Source organism: Phocoena sinus, chromosome 9 (assembly GCF_008692025.1).
Source record: "Phocoena sinus isolate mPhoSin1 chromosome 9, mPhoSin1.pri, whole genome shotgun sequence".
NCBI classification, from domain to species: Eukaryota; Metazoa; Chordata; class Mammalia; order Artiodactyla; family Phocoenidae; genus Phocoena; species Phocoena sinus.
Window position 1 is genome coordinate 5,511,087 of NC_045771.1, and position 17,749 is coordinate 5,528,835.

The window sequence follows — 17,749 nt, forward strand, 5'->3', positions numbered from 1 at the left end:
AACAGGCCAAGAGGAGAAGGTGCTGCACGTACCCTGGGATCTGGGGAGTTGCAGCAGCCCAGCGAGGGCAACGTACAGCACGGGGCGTTCACATGAGGCCACGAAGCGTCATTGCAGCGGTGACCCGAAACGTCTTTGACTGCAGCCCACGGTCAGAAATACATTGTATGTCGTAATCCAGCCATTTCTCATGAAACAGTATTTACCCTGGCCTATGTGTGCTATTTTCAGTTCGACCCTCGTTGGTTGTAAGAGCACGCTTTATCTGACCCACACAGTTGGTTGCATGATGGGGCAGGCGTGGGGTGTGTGATTGCTCTTTGGAAAATACCACCCTAGATGGTCATAAACAGCAGGATGGGCCTGGGAACGCCTGCGGAGAGAGTCTGGCTGGGAACTTCAGGGCACGGAGAATCAGTGGGGTGGTGGAAGGAGGCGTCGGGACTTTGCAAGGAATGAGGAACGGTAGACGTTTGAACTGTTTCTAAGACCAGCTCACAGCCGTGACCGAGGTCGTGTGTACTTTGAACACCCCAAGTATATTTAATTTTCTCTTCGTAGTTAAATTAAAATACTACCCTTCCATCGCGAATGACTATGATTCTGGGCTAGGTCATTTACATCTCGGTTCTTTAAAGCCCCGCTCCCGGGCTCTGGGTCTGGAGCAGAGGATGTAATGAGAGCTGCTTGAAATGCGAATGAGTTTCCCAGCGAGGTTTTACTGAACTTGTAAAACTTCTGTCCTTTCACACTATCTCTGTGTTAGATCGCAGACAGCTCTTCCTTTCTCTCCCAGCAACTGAAGTTTATTTTTCAAATAGAAGTCTGCTTTCCCGTGAAATGCCAAGGGTTTTGTACTGTGTGTGGAGGAATGGACTTGGGCTTTTAAGATTTTAATTAGGAGCCTCCAAGTCTTCGATTCACATGCCAAGGGCACCCCGGGGCCAGAACCTCCTGCCTCTACTCACCCCGGAACCGGACCGGGGCCACAGCACAGCCTGTGAGTCTCGACAGGGCCCGTCCCCTGGAGTCTAGAGCAGGGTCTGACGCAGTGATTTAGTCCCCAGCACTTGGGTCTGGACCTCGAGGCTGGTTACCCTGCAGAACCTCCACGCTGACACCAGTCTTCTCGCGTAAGGAGGCCGTTTCTGTGACCAGCAGGTTGGAACCACTCTATTTAAAACAGATGGAACTGAGTGATGATACGGTTCTAAAGGCGAGGGAGGATCTGAAAAGCCAAGCAAGAGTGGGAGGCCAGCCGGGGATTGGTGCCGACCCACCGTGTCCCTCGTGGGAAAGGAGGAGGAGGGCAGCAGGGGGTGGGGGGAGGCGGTGGAGGGGGGCACGCAGGGGTGTCCCGGTGGGAGCTGTCTGTCTGGCAATACTGGGGGCCAGAGATGCTGTGCAAGGCCTGGCCCTCCCCCCAGCCAGAGGCCAGCCGAGAGGGGAGCCCGGGCACCGCAGCTGCAGAGTCAGCCCCCTGTGCACCAAGCAGGGCAGGGGCAGGTGAGGCGTGGGAATGGGGGCCAACAGCAAGGTGCCAGCCCCCGTGAATGCCACTGGGTGATGCATGTGCCCTGGTGCCTGGGATGCAAGAGCAGACCCGTCCAGGCACCCCTTCCCCCGCAGCACCACGGTGACAGGAAAGCTTCTTTCAGGGCACCAGAAGCAGAGGCTCTTAGGGGAACTCCACTCACAGGAATCGGCTCTAGAAGGACGTCCTTGACGTCCGGCCCAGCCCACAGATTCTGTCACGTGCAGAGCCCTGTGTTTGATGCTCACTGAGTGCCGTTTTCATACCCGCACGCGGCCGGTTCTGCTTGGTGCTCTAGAGAAGGCCCCGGGGCCGGGGAGGTGGAGAGGCCGCTGGGAGGAGATGCACGGGGAGAAGAGGTGACCTGACCGCTTCCTAGAAGCTGCGCGTGGGTGGCCAGCAGGGAGTTTCACCCCACAACACGCGGGAACCCCCTAAATCTCTCCCCCCGCCCAGTCCCGCGCTAGGACAGGCAGGCTCCCGCTTCTCCCCAAGCACTCTCCGCCTTTGCAGGTCCTGTGGCCTGGGCCTGACTTGCTTTCCTTCCTCACATTTTCTTCTATAAAGCAGCGTGTCTTTGGGACTCTTGATCTGTGTGGCTGTCCTCCCCTGATGAACCCAGTGACATGCGGAGACGGCGTGGCTCACACGGGACCCCAGTGCGAGGTTCGGGGGGGCAGTATGGGGGGAGATGGGGATGCCAATCGTGACACAGGCAGGATCCCGAGGCCTATGGCTCCTGCCTGGGGGGCCTGGAAGCCCCCTGGCCTAGCCTCTGGGCACATACAGGTGGTGCACAGACATTTATCACTAGTGCAAAAGGTGCGTACTCAGCCAAAAAGCTGAATGCCGTGAACGTGGAGGTGAGAGCTGCGGAAGGTCTCAGGGCTCTCGGACCCCGTGGGAGCCACCTTGCTGCCTGGGAGGTGATGCAAGGAGAGGGGTCTTTTAAAGCAGGGTCGACAAACTCTTCCTATAGAAGGCCAGGTGGTAGATGTTTTTGGGTTTCTGGTCCACCTGGTCTCTGCTGCCACGACTCAGCCACAGACAAATGTAAACTGTGTTCCAATAAATCTTTATTTATAAAAGCAGGTGGCCGGGGCTTCCCTGGTGGCGCGGTGGTTAAGAATCCACCTGCCAGTGCGGGGGGACACGGGTTCGAGCCCTGGTCCGGGAAGAGCCCACGTGCCGCGGAGCACCTAAGCCCGTGCACCGCAACTACTGAGCCTGCGTGCCACAACTACTGAAGACCTCGCGCCTAGAGCCCGTGCTCCGCAACAAGAGAAGCTACCTTAATGAGAGGTCTGTGCACCGCAACAAAAAGGAGCCCCCACTCGCTGCGACTAAAAACAAGAAAGCCCACGTGCAGCAACGAAGACGCAACGCAGCCAAAAATAAATAAATAAATTTATTTTTTTTTTAAAAAACAAACAGGTGGCCAACAGGATTGGCCTCTGTTTGAACAAATCTGGCCATCTTGTCCCCTCTTCGACCCTTCAGTGCCTCCCCAACATGCTCAAGTTAAAATCTGAAGTCTCGCCACCCCTCCACGCTCTGGCCCTTGGCTGGCTCTGACCGCAACCTCTCACGACCACCAGCCTCCTGCCCGCCTGGTCCTGGAAGACGCCAAACTCGCCCCCCCTCCAGGCCCTCTGCTCCGAACACCCTAGTGACGGATGCCGTGCTGCCTGCAGAGCCCCCTCAGGAGTGAGGGGCTCGGTCCCCGAGCTGCTGACCGTGCCACTAACAGAGCCACCTGTCGTAGTGCCATGGCCCTTCCTGAGCCGGCCTGCGCCCCGCAGCTTGTCAGTGAGCAGCTGTAAAGGACCGGCCCCTAACCCCACTCCCGACGGCTCCCAGGGCTGGCCCCGCCCCCGAGCTTTCTGTAGGGCCCTCGCCGGTGTGTGTGGCCCCTCACCTTCACCCCTGGCCGACTCCTTCTCCTTCCCCTTCCCTGGTTGTGGATGCTGATCCCAAGAACATCTCTGGATCGCATCCCACCAGTTTCCATCTCACGCGTGCCTCTGGGGAAGCTGCACCAACTCCTGTCGCAGGTGGCCGCGCAGGCGTTGCCCCTGCCCTCAGTTCCCGCCCCGATGTCCCGTGGTCGGTGGCCGTTTGAGGGAAGGCAGGACAGAGTGGTCGAACCGACGAATGGGTGCTCGGGGCCGGAGGGCGGGTTCTGGGCTCGGGGTGAGGCAGCCCGTGAGGTGGGAGAGGACTTGGGCTGCTGGGGCTGCTTGCGGCCACTTGTACCAGTGGCCCTGGGTTCTGTCCCCAAATGTCATGCGATCCAGAGTCGTGTGTGTTCTGCCCTGTGCCTGGTTGAGGGAGGTGCTCCCTGCTTGCCCGCGCTCCGCCTCCCGGTCCCGAGGCTGAGGGCGCCGGGCCCTGCACTCCCCAGCCCACGCCGGAGCCCTCTGCATCCAGGCAGCTGGTCAGGTCTGAATCCTGGGGCTGAGCAGACTTCAGAAAAACGTGACTCATCTTGCCTGCCCGCAAAGAAAGGAAAAGTATGCGTGGCATCCAAGTTTCCTGAAAAGTTCAGCCAACACATTGCAGAGTTATGTGGCCTGGCACCCAGTGTGGTCCCCGGGGAGAGTGCCCTCTGCTGGCCACCACACGGACGACCCCAAAGGAGCCGATGTGGGCCCCAGGCTGGGCCGGGCTGCAGGGGTCAGCAATTATTATTATTATTCGGGGGAAGCCACAGAAAAACATCTCCTTTCCCTCAGCAAATCGTAGAGCTCTCGAGTCCTCTAAGGGCTGCTTGGGTGATGGTCCTACCACAGGACGCAGTAAAAGGACATCCTAGCAAACGCTGCATTCTTGCTTGGACCACTTCTTAATTCCTCTTTAAAAATAAGATTTTATTTTGACAATTTCAAACTTACATAAAAGTTGCAAAGATAGTACAAAGAATTGTCACATACGTTTCATCCAGATGCCCCAGTGTTAACATTTTGTTACCACATTTGCTTATGTTCACCCCCCCCTTCTCAGTACACATACGTTTGTGTGTGTTTATATGAAATCTGAACCATCAAGAAGAAGTTGCAGTCATAATGTCCCCTGGCCCCTAAGTACTTCAGTGCACATTTCATAAAAACAGGGACCTTCTCCTCACTACGGTTTAATTATCAAAACCGGGAAATTAACATGAATACAGCCATGTTCACTGAGCTGCAGACTTTATTCTCGGTTCACAAAGTGTCTCAGTGACATTTTTGGAAGAGGAAACCCCCCTCACGTGCTGTGTTTGGTGGTCCTTTCTCCTCGGTCCCTCTCGATCCGGAGCCCCCTTCAATCCTGTCTTCGTGACATTTTTCAAGACTGCACAGGCCAGTTACTGTGTAGACCGTCCTTCACTCTGGGTTCATCTGACGTTTCCTCAGGATTCGATTCAGGTCAGCTGGTTGGGCAGGAGGGCCGTGCGTCTGGCGTCCTGTCCTGGCATCACAGCGGGGAGCGCTTGATGTCACGCTGACCCATTCTGGATGATACTAACTGATTGCTTGGTTAAGGGAGGTGTCTGTCCCAGTTCAGAACGTTATTACTTTTCCCTTTATAAGCGATAAATATTTCATGGGGAGCTACTTTTAGAATCATTTAAATACCTTCTTTCTCATCAAGCTTTCACTTGCTAGTTTTAGCATCAGTCATTTATTCTGCCTGAATTATTACAACGGTGGTTGCCAAGGTGATTTTCTGATATTATCACTAATTCTACGTTGATTGGTTGGAATTTCTACTAAGGAAGAAATTTTCCTTTTCTCCTTATGTATGTACGTAGGTACATACTCATGGGTTTATATTTTATTCAGCAGGTTTCAGTCTGTCATTTTCATGTTTCGATGCTCCAGTTGTCCTGTTGGCCAGCAGGAGCCCCTTCAGGCTGGCCCCTGTGTCTCATGTCTGCCCCCAGCATGCTGTAAGCACTTCTTATTTTCTGGTGCAACAAAACCGTCCCGCCTCATCTTGTGCTTTCCCTGCCACAGTCCCTGAATCAGCCATTTCTCCAAAGAGCCCTTGTTACTTTCAGTGGTGAAAAGTATTTAGAAATAAGATCCAAATTGTGCTCATTGCAACTGAGATGTCATGGCTTCTAAGCCTTCTTGGCAGACGTACTAGAAATACGCTTACGTACAGGAGAGTAGTTGGATAAGATAAAGAAGGTGCATCCACACAGTGGGGTGTTAGGTAGCTGTAAAAAAAAAATGATACCTTTGAGGTGATATATGGCAAAAGACATGAACAGACAATTCTCAAGAGACGTGGAAATGGTCCTTCAACAGTACGGTCAGCACTTAGGCATCAGTAGACAGCCTGTCCCTAAACCCAGATTGTAGGATTCACCTATATTTTCCTCTAGTATCTGTTATGGCTTAATTTAACTCTTGTGTTCCGGAACTTTTTCATCACCCCAAACAGAAACCTCATACCAGTAGCTGTCACTCTCCACCCAGCTCCTGGCTAAACTGCTTTCTGTCTCTATAGATTTGCCTGTTCTGGGCTTTTCATATAAATGGAATCATACAAAATGTGGCCTTCTGTGTCTTACTTCTCTCACCCAGCATATCATTTTGAAGGTTTATCCACGTTGTAGCATGTGTCAGTACCTCGTTCCTTTTTGTGGCTGGATAATAATCCATTGCATGGATAGACCAGGTTTTGTTTATCCATTCATCTGTTGGTAGATATTTGGGTTGTTACCACCTTTTGGCTACGGTAAGTAGTACTGCTGTGGACATTCACGTGTACACGTTTTTGTTTAAACACCTGTCTTCAGTTCTTTTGGGTAGATACCTAGGAGTGGAATTGCTGGCTCATTTGGTAATCCTCTGTTTAACTTGATGAGGAACGGTGAAACTGTTTTCCACGGTGGCTGCGCCATTTTACACTCCCACCAGCAATGTACGAGGGTTTTCATTTCTCCACCTCCCCTCCAGCACTTGTTACTTTCCATTTGCTGTTGTTATTATTATTGCCATCCTAGTGGATGTGAAGTGGTGTCTCACTGTGGTTTTGATTTGTTGTTCCCTAATGACATGGAGCATCTTTTCATGTACACATTGGCCATTTGTATATATGTCTTCCCGGGAAAAAGGTCTATTCGTTTTTTAAGTGCATTTTTTTTTTTTTAAAGAAGGTGTTGGGGTAGGAGTTAATTAATTAAGTTATTATTTGGCTGTGTTGGGTCTTCGTTTCTGTGCGAGGGCTTTCTCCAGTTGCGGCGAGCGGGGGCCACTCTTCATCGCGGTGTGCGGGCCTCTCACTATCGCGTCCTCTGTTGTTGCGGAGCACAGGCTCCAGACGCGCGGGCTCAGTAGTTGTGGCTCGCAGGCTCAGTAGTTGTGGTGCACGGGCCTAGTTGCTCCGCGGCATGTGGGATCCTCCCAGACCAGGGCTCGAACCTGTGTCCCCTGCATTGGCAGGCGGACTCTCAACCACTGCGCCACCAGGGAAGCCCCGGGTGCATTGTTTTTTGTTGTTGTTGAGTTGTAGGAGTTCTTTATATATTCTGGACACTAGGCACTTATCAGATATATAATTTGCAGACATTTTCTCCCTTTCTGGGGGTTGTCTTTTCACTCCCTTAATAGTGTCCTTTGATGTACAAAAATGTCTAATTTTGTTGACAGCAAGGTTTTGATGACCAAAAATACTTAATGTTCTGCTCCTTAGTACCTGGCCCATGGAGACACTCAGACTTGTTGACATGAAGGATGGGGACAGGTCACTGGTTCCGAGGAATGAACCTCTCCTGGGAGGATGAGAGGCCAGGACAGGCCGATGGACAAGGGGACTGTCTCACTACCACCACGTCAGGAAAGGCTGGCTCAGGGTCTAACAGTTCCTTTAAAGCCCCTAGGGAGGGGAGAGAAAAGACAGCAAATTCTCTGGAACATCCATTTCTTTTTTTTTTTTTGCGGGGGGGGGAAGAATGAGGGTTTTTAAAATATCTTTATTGGAGTATAATTGCTTTACAATGGTGTGTCAGTTTCTGCTTTATAACAAAGTGAATCAGTTATACATACACATATATCCCCATATCTCTTCCCTCTTGCGTCTCCCTCCCTCCCACCCTCCCTGTCCCACCTCTCCAGGCGGTCACAAAGCACCGAGCCGATATCCCCGTGCTATGCGGCTGCTTCCCACTAGCAATCTATTTTACGTTTGGTAGTGTATATATGTCCATGCCACTCTCTCGCTTTGTCACAGCTTACCCTTCCCCCTCCCCGTATCCTCAAGTCCATTCTCTAGTAGGTCTGTGTCTTTATTCCTGTCTTACCCCTAGGTTCTTCATGACATTTTTTTATTCTTAAATTCCATATATATGTATTAGCATACGGTATTTGTCTTTATCTTTCTGACTTACTTCACTCTGTATGACAGTCTCTAGGTCCATCCACCTCACTACAAATAACTCAGTTTCGTTTCTTTTTATGGCTGAGTAACATTCCATTGTATATATGTGCCACATCTTCTTTATCCATTCATCCGATGATGGACACTATATCAGGGTATATGCCCAGTAGTGAGATTGCTGGGTCATATGGTAGTTCTATTTGTAGTTTTTTAAGGAACCTCCATACTGGAATATCCATTTCTGCCTTTCATCTTCTGACCCTCAGGAAGTCCTCCTGCTTGACTGTAGTGAGTCTAGTTTCTTCCCAGCATTTCTCTTCGGAGGAGACGGCTGAAAGACCTCCTTTTCTGGCTCACGGGCCTCTCTCCATGAGGAGAACCTTTCACCCTCTTCCTCACCCTCTGACCCTCCGAGGACACTCGACCAGCCCCAAGTCGCCTAAAGGCCGGGACGCTGGGTTCTAGAACATTGGTGAATCAGCCAGTTCTCTTAGATCATCCCTGAAGGAAGGTTGGGATAAAATGAGAGCCGATGGCGTGGGAGAGGCTGCTACTTCCAACAGTGTTCCTCGACTTTTTTTTTTTTTTTAAGCATTTGCTAAAGTAGTTTAGCAATTGAGAATGTGCTTTGCTGACTTTTTTCTGCTGTAGACACTAATCACCATTTACTAGAGTTTTTGTTGTTTGTGTTTTGTTTTCTCCCTTTTACATTTGGGTTTCAGTAAAGTAGTTCAATCATGTGGTTAAAAAAAAAATCAAGCAATACAAAATGATCCAGTATTGAAAGGTCCCTGCCCCACTCCTCCAAAACCCAAAAGGGACTCCTTTACATTATGTACCCCTTCAACTATTGCACAACTTGTCAGTGAGAAACCTTGCGTGTGGTCTTATCACAATACTCACTCCCCACGTCTTCCTCAATTTCCCTCCGTTCTCCTTTTTTTAAAAATCAATCAACATTTTCTTTTGATCGTCTCCTACAGAGTCTTTTTAGACATCCTTTAATCACCCCCTTACAATTTCAATAAAACACAAATACCACATACTATTTATGTGCCGTATGTATCTGTGCTTTATATATATAAAAAGAAGATGTTCCCTCCCGCCCCCAGGAACCAATTTTCACCCTCTTAGGGACAGTATCGCCCCCATAGCAAATGATGCCTTAAGCAGAATTTGAGGTGAGTGATGTCAGTGAGTATGGTAACAGCTGATTCATTTGGGGTAAAGCCAATCTGAATTAGCAAACGATCTGAATTCTAGAATATCTTTGTTATGTTTTGTCAGCCTCAGGAAATGAACCGGCTACAGCAGTTAACTTTCCAGATATCGGAAACGTACGCCCTTAAGCACCCAAACATACATCTTTTCAAGTGTTAGGTGCAGCAGACGTTTTGCAGTTTTCTTATTCAGGAGATACTAAGTATGATTTCCCTCTTTATAGATGATCTAGGGTCCTTACCAGATTGCCCTATGATGGGCATCCAGACACCGCTGAGACGTGAAGATTGTTTGCAGACTTAGGGACTGAAGGACTTGGGAGTGATCTCTCCTACTGCGAGCCTCCTTCCATGTGCCGGCTGTGTGGTCTGCAGCAGTGTTTTGCCTTGAATAGCACCCAGGCTCTCCTCCCTCGAAACGTGCTGCTAAGATGCCGGGTTGAAAAGAGTGTGGTTGTGGTTGAAAAGAGTAAATGTGTGTGGTTGAAAAGAGTAAATGATTAGGAGGAAAGTCCCTGCGCTCTTCATTCGAGAAATGCAGTGCTTGGGCTTTGAGTGTTTGGGCTCAAGAGCAGGGATCTGTCCCAGTACCTCCGACTCCGTCGGGACCTGGAAGAGGAGCTGCAAACACGTGGTCCTCCCAGTTCAAGTCCAAGTGCCCCCGCCCTCTGCCCGGTGCAGGGCCCAGGCAGAAAGCCCTGCCCCAGCCGCCGGGGGAGGGGAGGCAGCTTCAGAACTGGACTCTCCAGGTGATGCCCTCTGAGGCACACGGGGCCCTCTCCGGGCTGCTTTAAGGTCCCGATGATGCCGTCTGTGTGTAAGATGCTCTGCAGCTGACAGGGTGTTTCTCCTAATTTATCTTGTTTGATTCCCAAAAACCTCTGTAAGATGGGCTCAGGCTGTGTTACGATCTCTTCGACGGGAGAAATGTGGAAGAATAAACGACATAGCTCAGAATCGCATGCCGGTACCCGAACCTGTATCGCTTTGAGGTGCTACGTCTGACTCGTCTTTTAAACCTTTCAGGACGTCACCTTGTTGGAGAATATATTTCACCATTCAAAAGGAGCAGATCACAGGCCCATTTCAACTCAGGCTGGTGGATCTAAACTGGTGGTTTCCAAATGATGAAAATGCCAGAGTAGTTGGGGTTCTCCTGGGAGCCCTGGATTCCAGAAAATGGAGACGGTGCTTGGTTGCCCGGGAGATGGGGGCCCAAGTGGACCACACTCGGGCTTTCCGCCAAGTCTGTGAGTTCACGGGTCTTCACCCTTGCCAAGGGTTTTGCACATTCCTCCGGCCCTCTGGCCTTTCTAAGACGTAACTTAGAGGGAGAAGTAAACAGAAAAGCCAGACGCTCAGCCTCTAGACCCTTTGGAATCCAGTGTTTGAAAGCCCTTGCTCTGTGGCCTTGAGTCTGGGGTTCCCCCTGGGGCCATCTGAAAGCTGGAGTCGGGAGCAGATCTCATCAACTCTTGCCTTTGGCACCTTCAGAGCCCTTGGCCTGGCGAGAGACCCCAGGGACCGCAGGGCCCACGAGAAGAGATTAAATGAGGTTACCCCTGGGTCCTTCCATGGGGCACGTGGTGCCCCTGAAGATTTCAAGGACAGCTGGGGATTCCATACTTTTGGGGTACTGCACTTTGGCGTGCTAGAAGTAATTATTGCCATTGGTTTTCGCGTTTTCTGTACTTTCCTGTATTTTGAAAATTAAGATACCCCTGTTGTCACTGGGTTTAGATGTCACTGGTGTGAGTTGAACTCTTCAAGCCGAGGTGGTTCATCTTTGCCAAAAAAAATCACCCTCTTGTCACTCAAAGCGCCTGTCACTGGAGTTCCCGGGGGAGCCAGGAGGCATGCGTGACCTGGAAGGGGGCCGCTGGTGTGGAGGAAAGGCGTGCGTGCCTGAGTGGGTCGGGGACTGTCATCCTCGGAGCCACGGCCTCATAAACAGCTCTGGGGAAGAGGAAAGGAAGCCCCAAGGAGGTGACACATGATCTCACTCAGAGTCAAGTGCCACGGTGACCTTTAGAACTTTCCATGAAATCCAACACGGTATTTTGCAACCGGCAGGAGAGCACCAGCAAATGCGCTAGCGGGCGCGCAGCCCCCCTTTGCTCTGAGCACCGCCCCCCCCCAGGCCTCTTACGTAATGGGGTTTTGTTTGGCTCGCGGCCTTTCAGGGGTCTGGTGCTTTTCAGGTACCGTCACGTGGTCTGTAAAGGTGACTGAGTGCATTGGCAGTGGATGCGTCTTCGTTTCCTTTTCAAACATCCCAACCCAGAAGAGGCAGCCCGGCGTCCTAAATGCCACTGGATGGGGGACCGGCCGACCCGGGCTGCCAGTGCAGCCCCGCCACTGGCTCCCGGGGGATCTTGGGCAAATCGTTTTGCTTCTCTGAACCTCCGTTGCTTTTGTTTCTTAAACTGAATAGTGAGGGCTGGCCTCCCTACCTCACAGCCTGGTTGAGATGAACCAAGGAAAGTGCTTTGGGAAGAGCCTGGAAACTCAGTACACACGGAAGGCCCTGGTCTCCACCGGGATGCGCCCTCCTGCCGCCAGCCCTGCTCTGCCGCCTGGTTCCGCCTCCTCAGGCCGGCAGCCCTGGACGCTGGGGCGCAGTTGAGGGGTGTGTCTGGAGCCGGGGGTGAGAAGTGGGGAAGGTCTGCACTGGGTCTCAGCCGCTTCTCTCTCATCCAGGCCTCTGGTCACCATCTTGGCGAGATTCTTTGCAGCAGCGCGTAACCTAGCACTCCGAGAGGCTTCCGTGACAAGGGAGGTTTGGGCCTTTAAATTTTGTCATTACTATTACTTTTATTATTATATGAAAACTGGAAATCCAGAGGCGGGGTGGACTTCAAGGACGATTGCTCCTTGGGGTGTTCCGTGGGCCGCCCAGCCTGGGCTTCTGATGGGAGGACAGTGGGCCTGTTTCCACGGCCACTGGGTCCTCAGCCATCAGGGCCTCCTGCTGCACATGCTGGGGACGGGGCGGGTGGAGGGACCAACAGATGCTGGGCATCAACTGTGGTGTCCGCACGGACAGATGACAAGTCCGGGGGTCTAGCAGGAAGCCAGCGATAGCCTCCTGGCTCAGTGCCTGTCCCCCACCCCGTGCTGTGAGAACAGGCCTCCGGATCACCAGCCGACAGCTGCCAACGGTTGAACTGGTTTACCCGCATCTGGGGTCACCAGGGCCTCCGGGAGAAATGCAGCACGCCACGCGGAGGCAGTGGGCTGTTCCGTTCTTGCATCTGAAGCAGCGGTGAGCGGACACCTGTCTGCAGCCCCCTCAGCACCCCTGCTTCCCCCCCCTCGCGCACCCCCAGCAGGCCCATCTCATAGACAGTCACCTCCACACCTGGCTCTTGACCAGGATGTAGTATCCAGATGTGCAGAGGCCAACACACCTGGTAAAATAGGAAAGATCGGGTACCTGGGCCCATTCCCCATCGTCATGCTGAGGGCCTGAGCCCAGAAGATACCCCTTAGGGTCAGTGCAAAGCTTTGGCTGATGGACGGCAGGGGAGCCATTAGCACAGCCTCCCTGGGCTCCTGGACGGTCAGGAACAGGATACACTGCCCCCAAGGTAACCAGAGAGCGCAGAGCACAGCCCGCGTCTGGCCTACCTGCCTGCTTGTGAGCCACCTCTAAGGAGTCGTTCAGAAAGTACTGATTGTGTTTCTCCCATCAGGTCAGATCCCCGCTGTCAGGGAGCTTTCCGTCTGGCTGGGGAGAAAAGAAACACAAAATGAAACAAGCTCACAGCATGCAGTGTCTCCAGGGAGTATTCTTCAATACCATTTCATTTTTCGAGTTCTCCAGGGTGGTCTTATAGTTGAAAACCCAGAAGAAGAACAAAAACGAAATGCAGTTGGAGTTCCCTAAAATTCCGCCCCTCCCCAGATCCTGTAGACCTAGTGTCGAGGCAGTGATCTGGGAAGCCTTGTTCCCTCAGCCTGGGGAAAAGTGCTAAAACATAAAGGCTTCTGCTGCCCCCACTACCTATTCCAGGCTTCCGGGTGTAGCAGCCACCAAGAGAGTGATCTGTAAAGTAGGCTCCAGAAATACATTTTAAAACACCGTTCCATCTTGGAAGCCACTAGTTCCTTCTATTTCAGCTCTTCCCTTAAAAAAAAAATAAAATAAAATCCCCAAGTGTGGAAAGCATTCCATGAGGACGTATTCCTGCCAGCTGAATCATAGCTGCGTGAAGGAGTTTCACCTCTTGTTCATTTGGGACCATCAGCTGGTAGAAGCCGCGAAGAAGGGGTGGTTAGTCCCCCTGAGAGCGGCCACTGCCCCCAGCCCGTTGGTCAGACGCGCTAAAGGAAGTGTCCTCGGTCACTCAACCTGCAACATGAGTGTCGCCTTGCCCCGTGCACCTGCACGCATCTCAGTGGGGCAAAGGCGTTGTCCCAAGTTAAGGAATTTCAGGCATGTGTGAATCGAACAGAGAGACCCAGTGGTAAGAGGGCCGACTGTAAAATGCCTGGGAATTTGGCAAGCCCAGCTGTGCCATGTTGGTGCCCTGAAATGGACCAAGGTTGGAGTGTTTGCACCACAGAAAGTGGCAGACCCTACGAATCAGTCCTGCCTCCCCTGCCCCACCCCGCAGCGGGATACCTGTTCAGGATTTCCCGCACGCAGCTGCGTCTCCACTCCTGAAGTCCACTGTCACCTACAGCCTTCTTCTCTGCTCTTGGGTGAAGCTGACCCCGGGAAGAGCATTTTGAGTGAGGTCAAAAGCGCACGTCGGTGTCTCTTTGGAGCCTTGTGTCCACTGTTAAGGTCATCATGTCGTCTCGTAGCTTGTCTTAGAGCTGCACTTAACTTCACCTCCTTCCATCCAAATCTTCCCAGGATCCACCCCGTGGGACAGAGAACTGCTCTGCGCCCAAAACGACGTCTTGCTCCATCAGGCCACCTCCACCGTGTCTTTTCAGAATATCCTGTTACCATCTCAGTAACAGAACAGTGACCCCAAATGACCTAGGCAGTTCTTTCCTTCGCCCTGCCTGAGCTGCCATGTCCTTACTCCCCTCTACGAAGGCACTGAATGCTCCTGTTGAATGAATCCTTGGCGTATGGAGCCCACAGCTGGGCAGCGGCCGTGAACTCCAGCCCCGCAGGGAGTTATTCAACTTTAAATAAAATGGTGTTAATAATACCTGCCCCCCAGGTTTGTGGGAAGGATGAAATAAAATCATAATTGTGAGGTGACCAGCACTTCACCTGGCACATGGTAGGCACAACGCAAATGGGATCTACGATTTCCCTAATTACAATACAGTTCTTAGGGGACAAGAATGTCTTTGAATTATTCATAGCACTAATCCCCTCCATCAACAACTGTCCTGCACATTTGGTAGAGGTTTAATAAGTACTTGATGAGTGAACAGCCGTATAAACTATGTACAGCACCATCAGACGTGCCCGAGTTGCTGTTTATTTCCCACACGAATTTAAACTCATTCTCTTTTAGTCGCTAGACTTCGAACTGTTATCCTTTCTACCTACTTTATCATAAAGTCCAAGAATCTTGCGTCGGCTTAGACAAAGCCTTTCATTTTCCTTTTAATCGAACACGGTCCTTTCTTACTGGAATCCTTGTTTCGCGATTTTTCCTAAGGAAGTTCTGCTTTGTTTTATTTTATTTTTAAATCAGGAGAATATCTCCATTTCTGTTAAGAGCTGAACTGATTTTTTAAAAAGAGGAATTCTAAATATGAAACTCCAACACCTACCTTCTTAGACTTTTTCAGAGCTTAATCACAGTAAATTTGGGCTACCTTTTTTTTTTCTTTTTTTTTGGTGGCACCAGGCCTTAGTTGCGATATGCCGGCTCCTTAGTCGTGGCATGTGAACTCTTAGTTGCGGCGTGCACGTGGGATCTAGTTCCCCCGATCAGGGATCGAACCCGGGCCCCCTGCCTTGGGAGCGCGGAGTCTTATCCACTGCGCCACCAGGGAAGTTCCTGGGCTACCACTTTTCACACAGATATAATCCACTGGTATGCTGGAGGACCCAAGTGGAGGTGGGTTTTGTGACTTGTTTTGGAAAACTGGGCTCATCCACAGGCTCAGTGGCGGCCTGGCCCCTCCTTTTCTCTGGACCTGCCAACACTCAAGGCCAACTCAAGCTCTCCTTTCCAAGCAGGGCCATGCGATTGCCTCTCCGTCCGTCTGTGCTAATGACACTTGTCCATGCTGGCCGCTGGCCATTGGTCACACATCGCTATTTTATGTAGTTAGTAGAACAGTTTATCTTTGTCTTTCCAAGTCGTTTTCAAATTCCTTGAGGGCGTGACACATTTCCTTTGTTTGTTCAATGCATCCTGCCTGCAAAGATTTGATCACTGGATCTCCATCAGTCCCAGCAGAAAGAAAAGTCACGGCAAACGGCCATTAGGCGTTCAGACTTCTGGAAGGAGACAAAATCCTAATACGAGCAGGTCTCGTCTTGGTTTAGAGGGGAAACTGGGGTCGGAGACGAGGAGTAACTTTCTCAAGGTCACAAAGGTAATGAGTGGCGGATTTCCGTGACTTCCCTTTAGTCTAGTAGAAGATATCAGCAAAAGAAATAGAAATTTTTTTCCCGTATCTTTTTTTTTTTAAGTTTTGTTTTTAGTTGCAAAACACGTACATACTAGAAGGTTTCTGTTTTATTAGATCAGGGGTTTGGCTTAGGGTTCAAGGAGGTCAGAATTCTAGTCCTGGTTCGGCCGCTAGTTACAAGACTTTGGGCAAGTCACACCCCCTTCCGGAGCCTCAGTTTCCCCATCTGTCACGGAAAGGGGGTTGGATTTGATCCCCTCTAAAATCTCTTTGGGTTCTGTCATTCTGCAATTCTTAGCAAGTCCAGGGCTCAAGATCCTCCCGTTGGATTCCAGGGGACCCCATGTCCCCTGCTTAAAGGTGGTCTTGCGTCTTTCAACTCAAGGAGCCACGAGCTGAAGTAGATCCAGCGATTTCCAGCCCAGGGACCTGTGGCTTCTCCAGCAAGAAGCAGCCGGAGCCTGCTGACCCTGGGGAGCCCTGGAACACATGAATCAAAATAGTTGTGTGATGTCATGTCATGATGGGAATGTGCTCTGGCCAATTGGTGCCAAGAATTGTCTGGACGGGGTAGTTTCCTTTTACAGTCTCTTTAAAGAGACATCTGCAGACCTGCACATGACCGGCAGGCCTGCCCTCCTTTCGCCTATTTCGTCTTCCCCCCCTTTTTAATTTTAAGGAGGAAAAAGCCCTGAGCGTCTGAGTGCGTGGCAGACCTTAATGACATAAACAGACCCACGGCGAGGCCCTGCGTGTGCTTCCAGGAGCTTCTTGCCTACTTAAGGGCAGCAGCCGCTCTGGCTGCGGGGCTGGAGGTGCAGAGGTGAAGACAGCCGAGTGTCTCTCGGGGAGGAAGCCCTGCGGTGGGACCGCCTGGCCTGTCCCACGGCTGCTGGCCCCGAGGGTGGCCCCTCCTGCGTTTGCTGGAGACCCTGGCCAGGACACCTGGCCTCCCGGGCTGGGGCTTGAGCGCACGCAGCATCTCTGAGCTCTCGGGGCCCACACCTGCCGGCTGATGCAGTGCCTCTCCTGGCCCCTGGCCACCTGAGGCTGACGCTGCTCCAGCGCGTCCTGGCATGCTCACCTGTCCCCGCTCCTGTGGCCACAGATCCTCATGAAGCGGTTCGGCAGCCTCAGGGGGAACAAGAAGCACAAGGACCCAAACCGAAGCACCGTGCGGCGGCAGTCGGAGCCCCATGGCCTTTCTGGTAGGACACTGCCCTTTGCCCAGTTCTCTGCTGGTCCCCTGGGCGTGTGTGTGTGTGTGTGTGTGTGTGTGTGTGTGTGTGTGTGCGCGCGCGCGCACGGCACACAGCCTCCTAAGTGACAGCTGCGTGAGGATGTAGTTGCTAGGCAGTAGACAGAGGGACAGATTGATGTGTGTCCTTATGGACGGCCCTGCTGCTCATGAACTGCCCAACGGTGCTTTTCCTGAGGCTGTTTTCTCTAACTTGCCCTAATGAGGTTAGTGATCAATTGGACTGTCATTCATTTAGGCAAAACCAGAGGCCCGGGGAAAAGTAAGAATGGATTGGAACTGTTATTTGCAGCTGTTAAGAATGAAATGTGCGTGTATAGAGAAAACTAGTGCTGGGGCTCAGGGAGAAGGAGTTCCTCTGTCCCCCTTTGCCCCATAGCTGTGTAATCAGGCAGGTCAAGGGTTAACTGGGGGTGGGGGGGAAGACCGCCTGCCTGATTTGCGTCCCCTGGGAGAGAAGCCTGCTCTGTGGTCTCCCTGGCCTCTGGGACCTTCTACAGCTTCTCCCAGTACAGGGGGTTGGGACCAGTGTGGCTGGAATGTGGGATGAAGCGCCTGCAACTCAGTATTTCCAGCGACCTGTGGGTCTGCGGGGCGGCGGGGAGCGGGGTGCCTTTCCCTGGCTGGAGTCAGGCAGGGAGATTCCAAAGCATTCGGAGCTTCCCGGGGGCCTGGCTGGGGCCTGCGCACCCACAGTGAGGTGGTGAGCCTTAAGAATCGGAGTTCACCTGCCCTGGACACTACTGCTTGTATGACATGGGATATTCCTAAACGCTCAGTTGTAAGACGGAACAACAGGGCCCTGTTCAC

General features: G+C 51.9%; 1 protein-coding gene across 4 annotated transcripts in view; it reads left to right on the forward strand.

Annotated features, from left to right (window-relative positions):
* Positions 1 to 17,749, forward strand: part of PRKAG2 (protein kinase AMP-activated non-catalytic subunit gamma 2) — a 280,396-nt gene that overhangs the window by 99,502 nt on the left and 163,145 nt on the right. The window contains exon 1 of one of the 4 annotated variants that reach the window (XM_032642680.1): positions 16,796 to 16,889. The exons of the other annotated variants lie outside the window; for them this stretch is intronic. Within the exon in view, the coding sequence (XP_032498571.1) occupies positions 16,796 to 16,889 (94 nt within the window). Of the gene's footprint in view, positions 1 to 16,795; positions 16,890 to 17,749 lie in introns of those variants that run through there. 4 annotated transcript variants of the gene reach the window in all.